Source organism: Enoplosus armatus, chromosome 12 (genome assembly GCF_043641665.1).
Source record: "Enoplosus armatus isolate fEnoArm2 chromosome 12, fEnoArm2.hap1, whole genome shotgun sequence".
NCBI classification, from domain to species: Eukaryota; Metazoa; Chordata; class Actinopteri; order Centrarchiformes; family Enoplosidae; genus Enoplosus; species Enoplosus armatus.
In genome coordinates, this window is record NC_092191.1 from 22,591,689 (window position 1) to 22,605,702 (window position 14,014).

Below are 14,014 nucleotides of genomic sequence, written 5' to 3' on the forward strand. Positions count from 1 at the left end.
CCCCAAGTAGTTTTACTGTACGACTGCGTTTTTACCATTCTTACAAAACAAGGACAAGATCCCATGAAAAGCTTATTCCAAAGGCTTTACATTAGCAACTTTCTTTAGTACAGCAACATGTGCATATTAATGATTTGGTGACGCTGCAGCGTAGAAACAAGCTTTTTCTTTATGGCGGACAGGGAGGGATGGTGATGGAGGAAGAGAGAGGGAGCAGGCAGCTGGCCTCTTCACAGAATTAAATATCCACAATCAGTTTGACTGGGTAGAAAATAACAACGTGATCCCCCAGCACAAGTCCATAGGGTTTGTCGGTACGTTAAATGAGCAAAATGGCCTCGTATAACACAGATAAAAACTCCACTTAAAAACAAAATAAGAAACAAACTTAGAAAAGCAACAGACAAAACATACATTTTATACAATTCTGTGTTTCTATCCCCCACATAGGCACCACGTAGTAGATTAAGTTGAATCTTCATCTCAAGTAAATTACTGTTTGTTTCATTTAGTGTGTATCTTAAACAGTGCAGAGTATATGGGCGTTGATTAAAGAATGTAATGTAAGTGTCTGTGTGTGTGTGTGCTTGTATTTCTATACTTATTTCTATAAGGACCAAATGTCCCCTCAGGGATAAAAAAAACCCCCAAAAAACGTGACTTAAAATGACTCATCAGGGGCTCCATCAAATGTTGAGCCAAGTAAAAAGTTATTATTTATTCTGACAATACATCATAAGTGCAGGGAAGTGATAGGTTAGTTACTCAGGCAGCATAATAAATACAAAGGTAGAACGTTTCTAAGGATTCGTCGAAGCAGTGGTTCCCAAGCATATATGCTAGCGGCGGGGCTCTAGGGGGTGGCAGTGTTGGTTGGTCAGTCCACCACTTTGACCCTGTGACTTTTCATCCAGCACCATCACCAGGTCAAAATCATAATTTGTCCAATACTTTAGTGCTAAACATGAATCGCAGCCGAGACTGAAGGCACTGAGTCACAAACTAATCAGCAAATTCTAGAATGCTAAGACGCTAAACTAAGAAAGTAAACCTGGGGAACACTGCACCTGCTAAACATCAGCACGTGGCTGTAGACTCATTAGCTATGTCCAAAATCACTCCCTGTTTACCAGCTGGTGCGCTACATTTACTCTCTGCCATTTTTCATCACAATAGAACATTTTGAGGGCACTATATATAATATTCATACATCCGCATAAAATGGCTTCCATTGCATACGCCCTGTGTTTTGCTAAAGATTTCCCATGGATGTATTAAAAGATCTGATACGGCTCAGCCTCGCGGCCAATTTGTCTCAATGGCCACTGCAATGACAAAATCCCCTGGGGCTCAAAAAGTACTTTCCCCATAGACCACCATTATAAAAGAGAGTCTATGAGCTTTTAATTCAACAAGGGTTTATATTTGTAAAACTGTCCCACAGCCAAAAAAAAGCTATTTTTATGTCTATGAGGAAGCTAGAAAACCTTTTTTTTTTTTTTTTTTTTGCCTCATACGCTCAGAAAACTATTGCCATTTAAATGAATGGGAACCATCTTGTCCAGTTCTTATAAAACATCCATGGTATTCCCAGAATGCAATGCATTCAGTTTTATGCGAAAATTATGATTCATAGGTGTCTAACTTCTCAACGTACAAGTCACTATAGAGTAAACTGGAGTGTGTTACGTAGGGAACGCTGAATGAGTGATTTCAGACACAGCTTTAGTCTCAATCGGCCAGGTTTGGAAGCCGACAGAATTTTAGAATAAGAGACAGTATACACAGCAGACATCTTGACTTGTCATAGCAGTAAAAGCACAGGTGTAACATCGTTGCAACAGTATTTGCAATGCAATGTGATAGCAAGGCTCAAATGACGATAAAACACCCAGCCTCGGCACATGTTATTGGCTACTTGCCCCACTCTGATTCAACAATGCATTCAATGCAATTCTTTTGATTTCTGCACGTTGTCCTCCAAACTAACTTTTTTTTAAACAAATAATTAGGACCCGTCTTCTGTCAATCACTACTCATTCAAGCTAAAGGAATGGTTCAACATTTTGGGAAAATACATTTGTTGACTTTCTTTCCAAGAGGAAGTTGCCTCCTGTCTTCCTGCTAGGATAATCACCTCCCGGCCCCACCTTTGTACACAGGAACTATTCCTTTAACCACAGAAACCAGAGAGCAAGGTACAGTGTTAACAGTGCAGTCTGTGAAGATTCATTTTAAAGAATGATACTTTTTTTGCTTTTTAAAAAAAATGAGGCCTTAACATTGGGAGTACTTTATAATATTTAGGAAGGGTTTATTTAAAAATGTTTCCACATTGGAAAACCACTAAAATGAAGAAAATATAACAAATATAATACAACAGGAATACTGAAAAACAATCCATAGTGTTGCAGAAGAGAAGTGAGTAAAAAAAGACACTGATAAACGGTAGATCCGGATTTAGATTGTTTTTTAAATTAGAGCGAGGATTAGGCTTATTCAAAGGCGTGACTTAAAGTTTAGCTTCTGGAGGTTTGATTTAGATTATAAATAGATTTATGTTGAAAACGCACCCTGATTTGGTTATATGACCCCCCAAACCTTTTCCTCCAGGTCACTGCTGAACCAAACCAGGGAGTTCAACTTTAAGGTTAGTGTTGAAGTTAGTGGACGTCCACAAGTATAGTAATACAAGCTTGTGCGTGTGGTTTTAATGTCTTTTGTCGCCCCCTAGTGTCTGTCCGTGCTCACTGTGTGTGTGTTGACGTTTGGTGCGTTGCTGCCTCCACACAGTAGTTAGGCTTGTCAGAGGCAGTGAAGCCCGGCAGACACACACACCGATAGGAGCCCACTGTGTTGATGCACTTTGCATTTTTACACAACGACATCCGATTGTTTAGTTCTGAACACTCGTTCACATCTGTGGACAGAGGAGCAAATAGCATGAAAACATGACATGATGTTTTAAAGCTGTGTTTTGTTTTTTTTCTTTGTTTTTAGTTGTGTGTGACTGCCATCCTACCAATGCAGGCCATGCGGGACAGGTCCAGGGTGTATCCATCGAAGCAGTCGCAGGTGTAACCCTCCTGGACCCGGACACACCGGCCGTTCTCGCAGCCGTTCAGTATCCCACACTCCTCTGCTTGCAAACCCTCAAATGCCCTGTACGGATCTGCAGCACAAAAAGGCAACAAAGCGTATCATTCTGAAATCAATAGGTGATCAATTTAAGATGTTAGTAGGATTAACATTGAAAAAAAACAACACATACACGTCTTTCGATCCAGTGTAACTTACACTTTGGGAAGATATCAATACACCTGCTTAGAAATGGTACTTTCTTCAGTATCAAAGTCATCCAGTGACAGTTGGCTTGAATACCCTTGCTCTACAGATGTTTCCTTTGGGGAGGAGGTGTAAATTGGGCTAGACTTCAGTCCTTCATAGGTTGGTGACACACACAGAGGTTTTCTCCGATAGCAGGTGGTGGAAGACTAAAAGGCCAGTGGAACATTGTCTTACATGTTTGTCTTTCCCAGCTAAGACAACAACAGGGTTCAAGACATTAAAAGTTAAACCCACAATAACACCGGCCCGAGGTAGACGTTTCTAATGTTGTCCTCAGTGTCTGATTTGTTTTTGTTTTTTTACCATACATATATCCAAGCAAATTTCGAGTACACCGATACAAACACATGGTTTGCACGAGTGGCTCTCAATTTCTATCGTTTCCCCACTGTGAGCCATCCGAGGTCTTCTTTCCAGCCGAGGGATTCAGCTACTGCAGGACTGGACTCAGGACTCATCCCATTTAAAGTTTCTCATAGTAACATATTGTTAGTTCTACTGTCACAAGATGGCAGCAAAGCGCCATGAAATGAGAACCGAAGTCGGCGTTCGTCATCTGAGGAGCTGAAATCTGCATATTTATGTTATAATACCCAATAATGAAGAGCTCTGCAGTCCACGGTGCTGTTTTAGAGAAGTGCTGATTCAACATTATGATCATTTCAGAAGTTGCAGTTTGTGCTGTTGTTGAATGATACTGTGTTTTACTGAGAGGTCATTTCCAATATTTTGTCTAAACCATTTATATCGATGAAGGTAGATTCCTTTTTAACTCCTCCCAGATTGCAGATCCTGCCGTCCCTGGTTTTAAATACAAATTCTTAGTAATAAATAAATAAAAGTGTACTTATACCATAGAGCCATAGAGGACAATAAGATGTCTATAATCAAATGTACCAAGTCTCATGAAATCACAGACACAGGGTTAAGGGACAAGTAATAATGTAAAATCCATTTACATTTTGTTTACTCGAGCAGACAAAATGTTCCTCTAATGGCACTCAAAGTAATACAGCACACCTTCTGGCACAGCCTGTGTGTCAAATACAGACACCCAATCAGTGGAAAAACACGTAAGAATGGGCCCAAACAGCTGTATAAAATCTTGATGTATTTTTTAAACACGCAACAACGAAGCGCTGCGCCGATCAGCTGTCTCCGGTGTTCACGGACATCTTCAACACCTCACTGGAGACGTGCCACGTGCCAGCCTGCTTCAAGGCCTCCACCATCATCCCCGTCCCCAAAAAACCAGGGCCCACAGGATTAAATGACTACAGACCCGTCGCCCTGACCTCTGTGGTCATGAAATCATTTGAACGCCTGGTCCTGTCCCACCTCAAATCCATCACAGACTCTCTGCTGGACCCCCTGCAGTTCGCCTACAGAGCCAACAGGTCTGTAGACGACGCCGTCAACCTGGCTCTACACTTCATCCTCCAGCACCTGGACTCCGCAGGATCCTATGCCAGGATCCTGTTTGTGGACTTCAGCTCTGCCTTCAACACGATCGTCCCGGCTCTTCTTCAGGACAAGCTCTCCCAGCTCAACGTGCCTGATCCCACCTGCAGGTGGATCACAGATTTCCTGTCTGACAGGAAGCAGCACGTGAAGCTGGGGAAACACGTCTCAGATTTGCGGACGATCAGCACCGGCTCCCCTCAAGGCTGCGTTCTTTCTCCTCTACTCTTCTCCCTGTACACCAACAGCTGCACCTCCAGTCACTAGTCTGTCAAGCTCCTGAAGTTCGCGGACGACACCACCCTCATCGGACTCATCTCTGGAGAGGATGAGTCTGCCTACAGGTGGGAGATTGACCACCTGGTGACCTGGTGCAACAGCAACAACCTGGAGCTTAACGCTTCAAAGACAGTGGAGATGGTTGTTGACTTTAGGAAGAGCGCAGCCCCACCCGCCCCCATCACCCTGTGTGACTCTCCAGTGGACACTGTGGAGTCCTTCCGTTTCCTGGGCTCCATCATCAGCCAGGACCTCCGGTGGGAGCTGAACATCAGCTCCCTCATCAAGAAAGCCCAACAGAGGACGTACTTCCTGAGGCAGCTGAGGAAGTTTAACCTGCCACAAAAAATGCTGGTTCACTTCTACACTGCCATCATAGAGTCCATCCTCACCTCCTCCATCACCGTCTGGTACGCTGCTGCCTCCACCAAGGACAGACGCAGACTGCAGCGTATCATCCGCTCTGCAGAGAGGGTGATCGGCTGCAACCTTCCATCTCTTCAGGACCTGTACTCCTCCAGGACCCTGAGGAGAGCAGGGAAGATCGCTGCCGACCCCTCCCACCCCGGACACCATCTGTTCGACCCCCTCCCCTCTGGCAGGAGGCTGCGGTCCAAAACCTCCCGCCACAAAAACAGTTTCTTCCCCTCTGCAGTCAACACTGACCCCCCCCCCCCCCCCCCCCCCCCCCCCCCCCCCCCAGAACACAAACACAAGTTATACGTTATATTAACGTACATCACCCCTGTCCCCACTGCGTTACATTAACGCACCCACCCCCTACTGGACACTTTATCTGGACACTTCACTTTATTCTGGTCACTGCACTGTTGTTACTTATCTTATCTTATTTTTATTTTTATTCTTATTCTTATTTTAGCTTTTATATTCTACTTATTTGTTATCAAAACAATAGCACCTTCAGACCACAGCAAATTCCTTGTAATGTATGTTACTTGGCAATAAACAGTTTCTGATTCTGATTCTGAAAAAAAAGGGTTAAAAAAAAAATCCACAATTTGGTCAAAATGACTTCCAGTGGGAATATTACGTTTTAGCTTAACTTGGAAAATTGTTGCAAACAGGTCTTAGGTCATCCTGTTTCACCAAGCTTTCATCCAAGCCCATGAAAGTCAGTCCAAATGGCAACAACAGTAACCAATCCTCTTATAGACTTACAGCCATTAAAAACAGTGTCGACTTCATTCAGCATTCTAGACAAACGGAATGATCACAAGAGCTTGTTAATCAACATCACACTATTTCATGATGAAAGCTTTCACAGTTTGAGTTGCATGAAGCAGCGATATCAATGAGCCACATGCACTCCAGGAATTGTTGGTACCTCATTCTCCACTGTGTTCTCCCTTGTTCGGCATGGTGTTAACTGCTAAATACCTTAGACCAGTGGATTTTTCAGACTTCAATGTTTCCTTTTCCCTCCTTTTCTCATCAGGCCTTGTGATCATTCAGATAAAACAACCAATGACAAGGACACAAGTAGACCTTGCTTCATTTCGTCACAAGCCAAAAAGGTTGGGAGCCACTTCCTTTGCCTACTACCTGGGTAAACTCTATATGTTTACTTTCGCCACATCACAAGCAAGAACTCATGTTCTTTGTAAATACCCGATTCAAATCAAGTTGTACGAAACACAAATACTCACGCTCCTCGTTCTCGTAAAAAGGTAGGACAGCCCGCTGCTCAGGTGATGGCGAATAGTCTGGGCTCACTTCATATTCATGGACCGGGCCGGCAATGAGGGCGTCACGGCCGTACGGCCGCCGCCCGTCACCGAGAGGAAGGTTGCACATGGACGCATAATCCTCTGAGAGACAGAGAAGACATACATCATTGAATGAGAAATGTCAGGAGCTGCCATTTGCTGTAATAATAATAATAAGAAGTAGAAGAAGAAGAAGAAGAAAAAGAAGAAGAATTAATAGGTCTGTAGCCGTAGATGGTGAAGTGTGTGAAGATACTTGTGGACAGGGTTTATTGAAATGAAATCAATTAATAAAATTGAAATTTAATTTGCCATTGTTGTGTTTTCATTTTAATATTAGCAGTAATGATGTAAATGAAATTGATTTAAAAATCTAAATCATAGTCATATATCATGTGCAACCAAATGGCACTTTGATTAAATAATTTCTTTTTGTAATATTGGCAGCATTGAGCTTCCAGAGGAAAAGAAAATACAAAAGACTAGTTTTAGTCCTTTACCTTAGCTAAACCCACAGACTATATTGTTAAATCTAATTTTAAATTACAACTTTATCTTTTTCTTTTTAAAAAAAAAAAAAGATAAAGCAAGCTGAGATGTGAGATAAAGCAAGATCTCACATCTCAGCAAGATTCATTTTGATGTTTCGTCGATTCAAAGACAAACATTGACATGGGAAATGAATGTTTTGCGTTTGCAGCGAATCATCTGGCAGTTATTTTGTGTTTGTTGCCTCACAATCATCTCTGGGCTGTGAACTGCATTTACAATTCAACTCTAACTTGACAACTTGCCCACTGAAATCGCAAATTGCTCAGCAAATACTCGACGGCCAGTTTACAGGAGTCACTTTCTATGTGCCGGTTCTGGCAAACGCTGCTCATCAAACACAACAGCATGTGAGACGCGGGCGTACATTATCTGAGCCTTCCCTTTACGCTACATATGAGAGCAGCAGTGGTGTGTACCGGTGTTTCTGAGCGGACACAGAGCACAGTCCATGCCCCAGGCCTCCCCATACAGACAGCAGCACTCTGTGTATGTGGTCTTCCTGTTGGGACCCAGCGGCCGCGTACACGACATGCTCTCTGTCACCGTCTGCCAGCAGATACCCTGGTAGTCTATCTGCTCCGACTCGTGTTGTTCTGCACACACACACACACACACACACACACACACACACACACAGCATTACTACTTAACACATAACACAATAATGTGTGTTATAAGTTATATATATTATTTATACCAAACACAAATAAATGAAGTCCATAATCGGGCTTAAGTACATAAACCGAATCAATCTTTCAACATTTCCATCGGTATTGGTTAGAAAGGTACGGAAGGCAAAAGTGGCCGTGATAGCTAGTTTTTGTTTTTTTGCAACAGATAATGATTGCAGACAAAAGAAGAAACAAACAACAAAAAGGCAATTGCTTCCCACAAAACGGTACAGTAGAAAATAATATGGCATAGCAGAAATGTTTTCTACAGACTGAAAAGGTGTAGCCAGAAGCTACAGCTTATTGCTTCTACACCACAAAGAAACATCAGAGCATTAAAACTTAATAATAGACTATCCCTTAGATACTAAAGCTGCCATTCAGATCATATATCTCTAGGTTTCTTTGTTTCATTATTTTTGAATTTATGATAAACTTACAAAGTGTACTACATATTTTCATTTCCTCACTATAGCTGTTCCATGAATTCACCCCTTTAAATGAAGTCCAATAATCTTTTACTTCAGTCCTGAGTCTTTGCGTTATCTCATTTTCAAGTTACAAGATACTTTCAGGTTGTAATTTGTTTTGATTTAATTCTTGATAGCAATTTTGTTTACAGACTTTATAGCCATCTTTGAAAGTATGGAAATGTATGTTTTCTTTGTTTTAAATGTATTTCCCCCAGTTTTACTATAGTCTTTTTTTGTATTTATTATTTATTATCACTCTTTCTTTCAATTCTAACATTATTTTAGTCACAATGACCAAATTATGTCATGTGGTCATAAAATAAACATTATGTTTTCACATACTAACACCATTGTGAAACCCACTTCGATAGAAAATGACCTACAGACATCTATTATCCGGAGGTAATGAGTCCCGATCATGAGAAAACAGTGTGTTGTGTATCTGAAGATAATGTTGTAATTAAAGTATTTTTGATTTACTATACTTAAAAAAAAAATGGCTTTGTTTTTTGTTTTTTTTACAAACTTGCTGCAGTCTATCAGAAAGGTCAACATGTTTGAGGGACATTTTTGGTTTGTACTTTTGGGCTATGTGGCTGTGCTCCCAATCAACCTCAGTTCAATCTGTGTGCATGGGAGATTAAAAAAAAAAAAAAAAAGGCCCTTCTTACCGGCTACCTCGGGAACAAAGACACAGCGGTTATTGTTGGGGTCCAGCACCATGGGATGTGTACAGAAACACATGTATGAGCCGTCTGTGTTGAAACACTGTCCGCCAACACACGCCGACTCATCTAGACACTCATTGATGTCTACAGGAAAGAAAAGCAAACAGAGAGTTTTAATGGAAAAATAGCCAAGTCAGAGGACTTTCTTCAAGTCAGCTGCACGTCCCCCCCCCCCCCCCCCCCCCCTACATTACCATGGACCAATGCACACACAAATGAACTGTTTGGCTATAAATAACTCTTTACTCGAAAACCCACTCTTACCGAACCAATTCAACCTCCAATTGCTCCTACAACTGTTTTATATTGCTGAAAACAGCATCAGCACACTAAAATAAAATATATATATAATATATGAAATATAAGCCAATGAACATTTTTTTTCCCCATTTACTTTAACAAAACCTATTAAAGTCTACTGTATGTCTGCTGAGTAAAGAAAGACTGCGGCGTTCACATGGCCGCAGATCTCCAGCTGGCTCGTCATGAAAAGTTGAATATCATAGAAAGACGCTCCGGAATGAGATTTGTTCCCATTTTCCATGAATGTAAATTTCATGAACGACTGCAAGTAATTCATTTCTCATGAATTTGCACTTATAAAGCACAAATCTGGACTCGTTTTCTGACTCTTCAGGCCAGGCATAAAACATGGTGTAAAAGAAAACAAACCTGGCCAATAACCAAACCTGTACCCTCTCTACCTGGTCCTTTCCTCTCCTGCTGCTTTGTTGCATAAAACTGTCCTCTATTTCGTCCTTTCCATTGAGATTGGATGTTAATCATCCATCCATTTACATCCTAGTTGTTCCATGCAGGGTTGTGGGACCTGATGATTAGATACATATAAATGTGAAGTTGACAATAATGAGACGTTTTGCTTTAAATTGCTCGGGGGTGAAAAGGTTTTGTAGTCTCTGTAAGTTTAATGTCCTTAATGCTTAAAATTTCTGTAGTGTTAGGCAGTAACTGCTTTTATGTTTACCAATGTTCACGCTAACTAGGCAGGTCTTCTCTTAATTTGCAGGATTTTTCCCAAGAAAGACCGTCCTGACAGGTGTTCAGAGTGAAATCACGATTGAGTTGATTGAAGACAGTCCACTTACTAGCTTTTTCCGAAGCTTTCAGCCGCATCTCACGGTCTTCGCAACCAGTTTTTTTCCAGAGCGTTTTTAGGGATTTAATGTCCACTTACTGGTTTAAAATTTGAGCATGAAACTTAATTCTTGACCATGAAAATAGTAGTTTAACAAAATAATCTGAACTCTGAGCTTAGCTTTTGTCTGGAGCAGGTGATATACCGTCAACGACGAAACTACGCTTAGTTTATTCATTGTTGATGGAAACGCACTTAAGTCGCATTTCTTTTAAGCAACATTACAAACATTTTGCTCAAAGGTCGCTCGACAATTCCATGGAAGCACGGCTATAGGCGAGAGGTCCTAAAAGTGCTCAGGAGAGTTGTATAAGACGCAGATGAAAAGCTCTGGAAAAAGCCAGTAAGTGGACCTTGAGTTTGAGAAGACTACTGTTGCTAAGGTTGAGACAGATTTTTTACGCCCACACTAAACTGGATCTAGAATGTTAATGCCTCAAGTCCTTTAATGTACATGAACCTTTTTCAGGTCCTCCGCTAACCTTGGTGTACAGCCTTCTTCAGACATGCAGAAACGCGCCGCGAGAACATTCTAGAAATTCACGCAGCTGCCACAGAAACGTTGTGCGGTTGCAGCCTGAATCCTGTTTAAAGCATTACATGTGGATGTGCATGTTCCTCCTGGTTCAGCCACCAGTCCACCCTGTGGTCGCTCTCCTGCTGCAGCTGCTGTGCTCCGGACTCTGCCCTGCCTGATGTATGTGTTGCTAATGTAACAGATCAGCACAGTGCTGCTCCGGTTTTGTCCTGGTCTGGTCATGGATGTTTAATGTGGCGTTTCTAAACCGCTGCAAGGAGAGCAGCGTGGTGTGTAAAATGCAAAGGAGGACATTTTTAACATCTTTAACACACACACAGTCGTTCTCTTTGCTGTGCATCACCCTGACCTCTGCACTCCAGGTTGGCAGGGTCGTAGTCTTGTCCGGTCTTGCAGTAACACTCGTAGCTGCCCACGGTATCCAAACAGAAGCCACCTTTACACACCTCCTGGCCAAACAGTGTGCATTCATCTGCGTCTGCAAACAGGCAGAGTCGGCATCACATGTTACATGTTCACAAAGTTCAGGGGTGAGGCACATGGTAGCAGGGTAGCAGTAACATGAATATATTTATAATTACAATCTGCATGTAGCATTCATCATCAGCTGTGCTCCAGGAAACAGACACACCATATGTATTTCCATGGAAAACAATGCCAGCAATACCACAAGGTCATAACTTTTCACACGGATCACGTTTCACGTGTTTGAATTGAAAGTGATGATCAGCGCGCTGTTTCGAGCAGCTCATCCCTTTCATTAAAGCTGAAAACAGAGTTACGTCAAGTCACATCGCGATGCTCTCAGGCTGTTTCCCAAAGCTTCTGATCAGGCAATAATGTGTAATACATTTGAAGGAAAGCATTAGATGTGGTTGAGGCTCAAAAGGCTGCAGTTTATCCCTTTGTTTTTGTGCATTATTTCTGGAGTTTTTTTCTTTTTTGACACTTGTGAATCATCATCATTTTGTGTCATCACTGACAGGTGTAGAGATGCACAATGCTCATTTTCCCCATCTATAAAATGTGATGAATTACATTTGTTCCATTGTGGGAATTTTTGAGGGCAAAGTGTACAAAATTCTAACTCGGAATTCGGACTATAGCCCGACAGACAGGCCGATACTGAACATTTGGGAGTTTGAAAAAGCCTGATAACAATATATCAGCTGATAGTAATTACTATACTACATAGTACTTTACAGTAGTTCTATGTACTGTATAGTAGTACTATAGTACTACAGTCTGTAGTATGGTAAAACCAACAATCTTGATATGGATCCCTTAGATTTCATTTTTTAAGAATTGGGACCAAGATTGTCTCTGGTGGACACATTCTGTTCTGGAGACACTGTTACTAAAACGACCTCAAACCTTGTTGGTGTTTCTTGTTACTTATTGGCCAACATAGCCTGGTACAGATACACAGTATCTGCAATAAGCTAACATCTGCCGATATATCAAACTGGACCATTAATCGGTTTAACTCTAATTTGGACAATCCTTTCTTTTCTTTTTTACACACTGGCTAAAAGCTACTAGCAAAAGCTATCAGAAAACAGTTCTACCGATCCTATAATGCACAACAAGACACTTGAAACTGCAAAAAGACACAGGGGAGCACCAATGTGATGCAAACCGGTGTAATAACTCAAGGGAACTGCAGTTCACTCACAGCAGTTTGGAACTTTTGGAACTATGTAAGGGAGAACCGCAAATCTGCACTAGCAGTGCCGTTACCAGAGGTGTTCTATAAAACACTATGTCATGTAGAAGTCACGTAGTCTTACCTTTGTAGCTGTCAGCTGTGGGTACTCCATACAACAAGTCTCCATTGGGAATAAAACCTCTTCCAGACGGACACATCTGATTGAACTGGTCTGGAAGGGGACAGACATGGAGGTATGGGGGGGTTTGGAGGTTAAGCGTCCATCGTGCACTGAGGCGTGTTTGTGTGTTTGCATACCTACAGTATTTACTGTGAGAAAACACTATTAGATACACTTCACAGCTTCCTGTCATTGTGACACTAGAATGCCTGTTTGCCAAGACATGTGTAATGAATAACCCCCAGCCAACCGTAGCGACCGAGTAGGCTACAGGAACTAGGAGTATGGCGGAGACTATGCCAGAAAAAGAAACGTCCAAGGAAAGTTTCTGATGCTCCAGATAAAAAAAAAGAAACTCGCGCTCAGAGGAAGGACTGCAGTCACAAAAATGAAAGCGATCGGCAGCAAGCGCATGCACAGGCAACCACTGGTGCAGCTTATCCTTGTTGGAGGGCGCTGAAAGAAGGGAAGGGACTGAGGGCACGTTACTGCTCTAGGGTAGGGTGGTAGGCTATGTAGCTATTACATTTACTCTGCCTAAATAATGGATTAGTATCTTGGAACTGTGGAACTGTAGGCATACGTCACAAGCAAGCGTCGACGGTTTATCAAGGTATTACAAGGTATTATCATCATACTGAAATGCAGCCCAAGGTGTGTCTGATACTGAGTGTGTTATTGTCCCTCCTCTACCTCACCTGTGCCATTGACCGGGCAGGGGTGCACCTCGCAGTTGTCACCCCAGCCGGCTCCCAGCGTGCAGCAGCACTCCTGCAGGGTGACGTGGCTGGTGAGCACGCTCTCGCACAGGTTCTCGTTGTTCAGGCGGTAGTAGCACTCCTTGCGCTCCACTGATGACACTGCGAGATGATTGGAGGAAGAGAAGGAGAGACGAATGAACATACAGCGCGGAAGCGAATAAAATGGGTGCGGCTCAGTGGCGTCAAATAGTGAGCGCGTAGGCGTCGTTTTAGGCCGCCTGAAAACCTTAAGAAATCCAACCTGATCCAAAGGTGACTGCCACGGAGAAAAAGGCCAAACTTTCAACAGCTGCATTGCACACAATAGGAGTTTTGAATGTACCAGTGGAGCCAATTCATCGCTCAACTGGTCTGAAGCTAAACAAAGTGATCCCATCGCCAGTTGCCGTTATTTTTTATTGTTATGGAAGGTCCATCTCAAATTTGGGTAATATAGTCATGCTCCGTTTTCAGGTCAGCTACAAATTGCTTGACCTGTGCGGTACAAGCTG

General features: G+C 42.3%; 1 protein-coding gene across 1 annotated transcript in view; it reads right to left on the reverse strand.

Annotated features, from left to right (window-relative positions):
• Nucleotides 1-2,579: 2,579 nt before the first annotated feature.
• Nucleotides 2,580-14,014, reverse strand: part of ltbp1 (latent transforming growth factor beta binding protein 1) — a 103,672-nt gene continuing 92,237 nt past the window's right edge. The window contains exons 24-31 of the mRNA XM_070916585.1: nt 13,461-13,622; nt 12,724-12,813; nt 11,283-11,411; nt 9,183-9,323; nt 7,784-7,960; nt 6,756-6,917; nt 3,023-3,172; nt 2,580-2,920 (exon numbers count right to left, since the gene is read on the reverse strand). Coding sequence (XP_070772686.1) covers nt 2,748-2,920; nt 3,023-3,172; nt 6,756-6,917; nt 7,784-7,960; nt 9,183-9,323; nt 11,283-11,411; nt 12,724-12,813; nt 13,461-13,622 — 1,184 coding nt within the window. The 3' untranslated portion in view covers nt 2,580-2,747. The remainder of the gene's footprint in view (nt 2,921-3,022; nt 3,173-6,755; nt 6,918-7,783; nt 7,961-9,182; nt 9,324-11,282; nt 11,412-12,723; nt 12,814-13,460; nt 13,623-14,014) is intronic.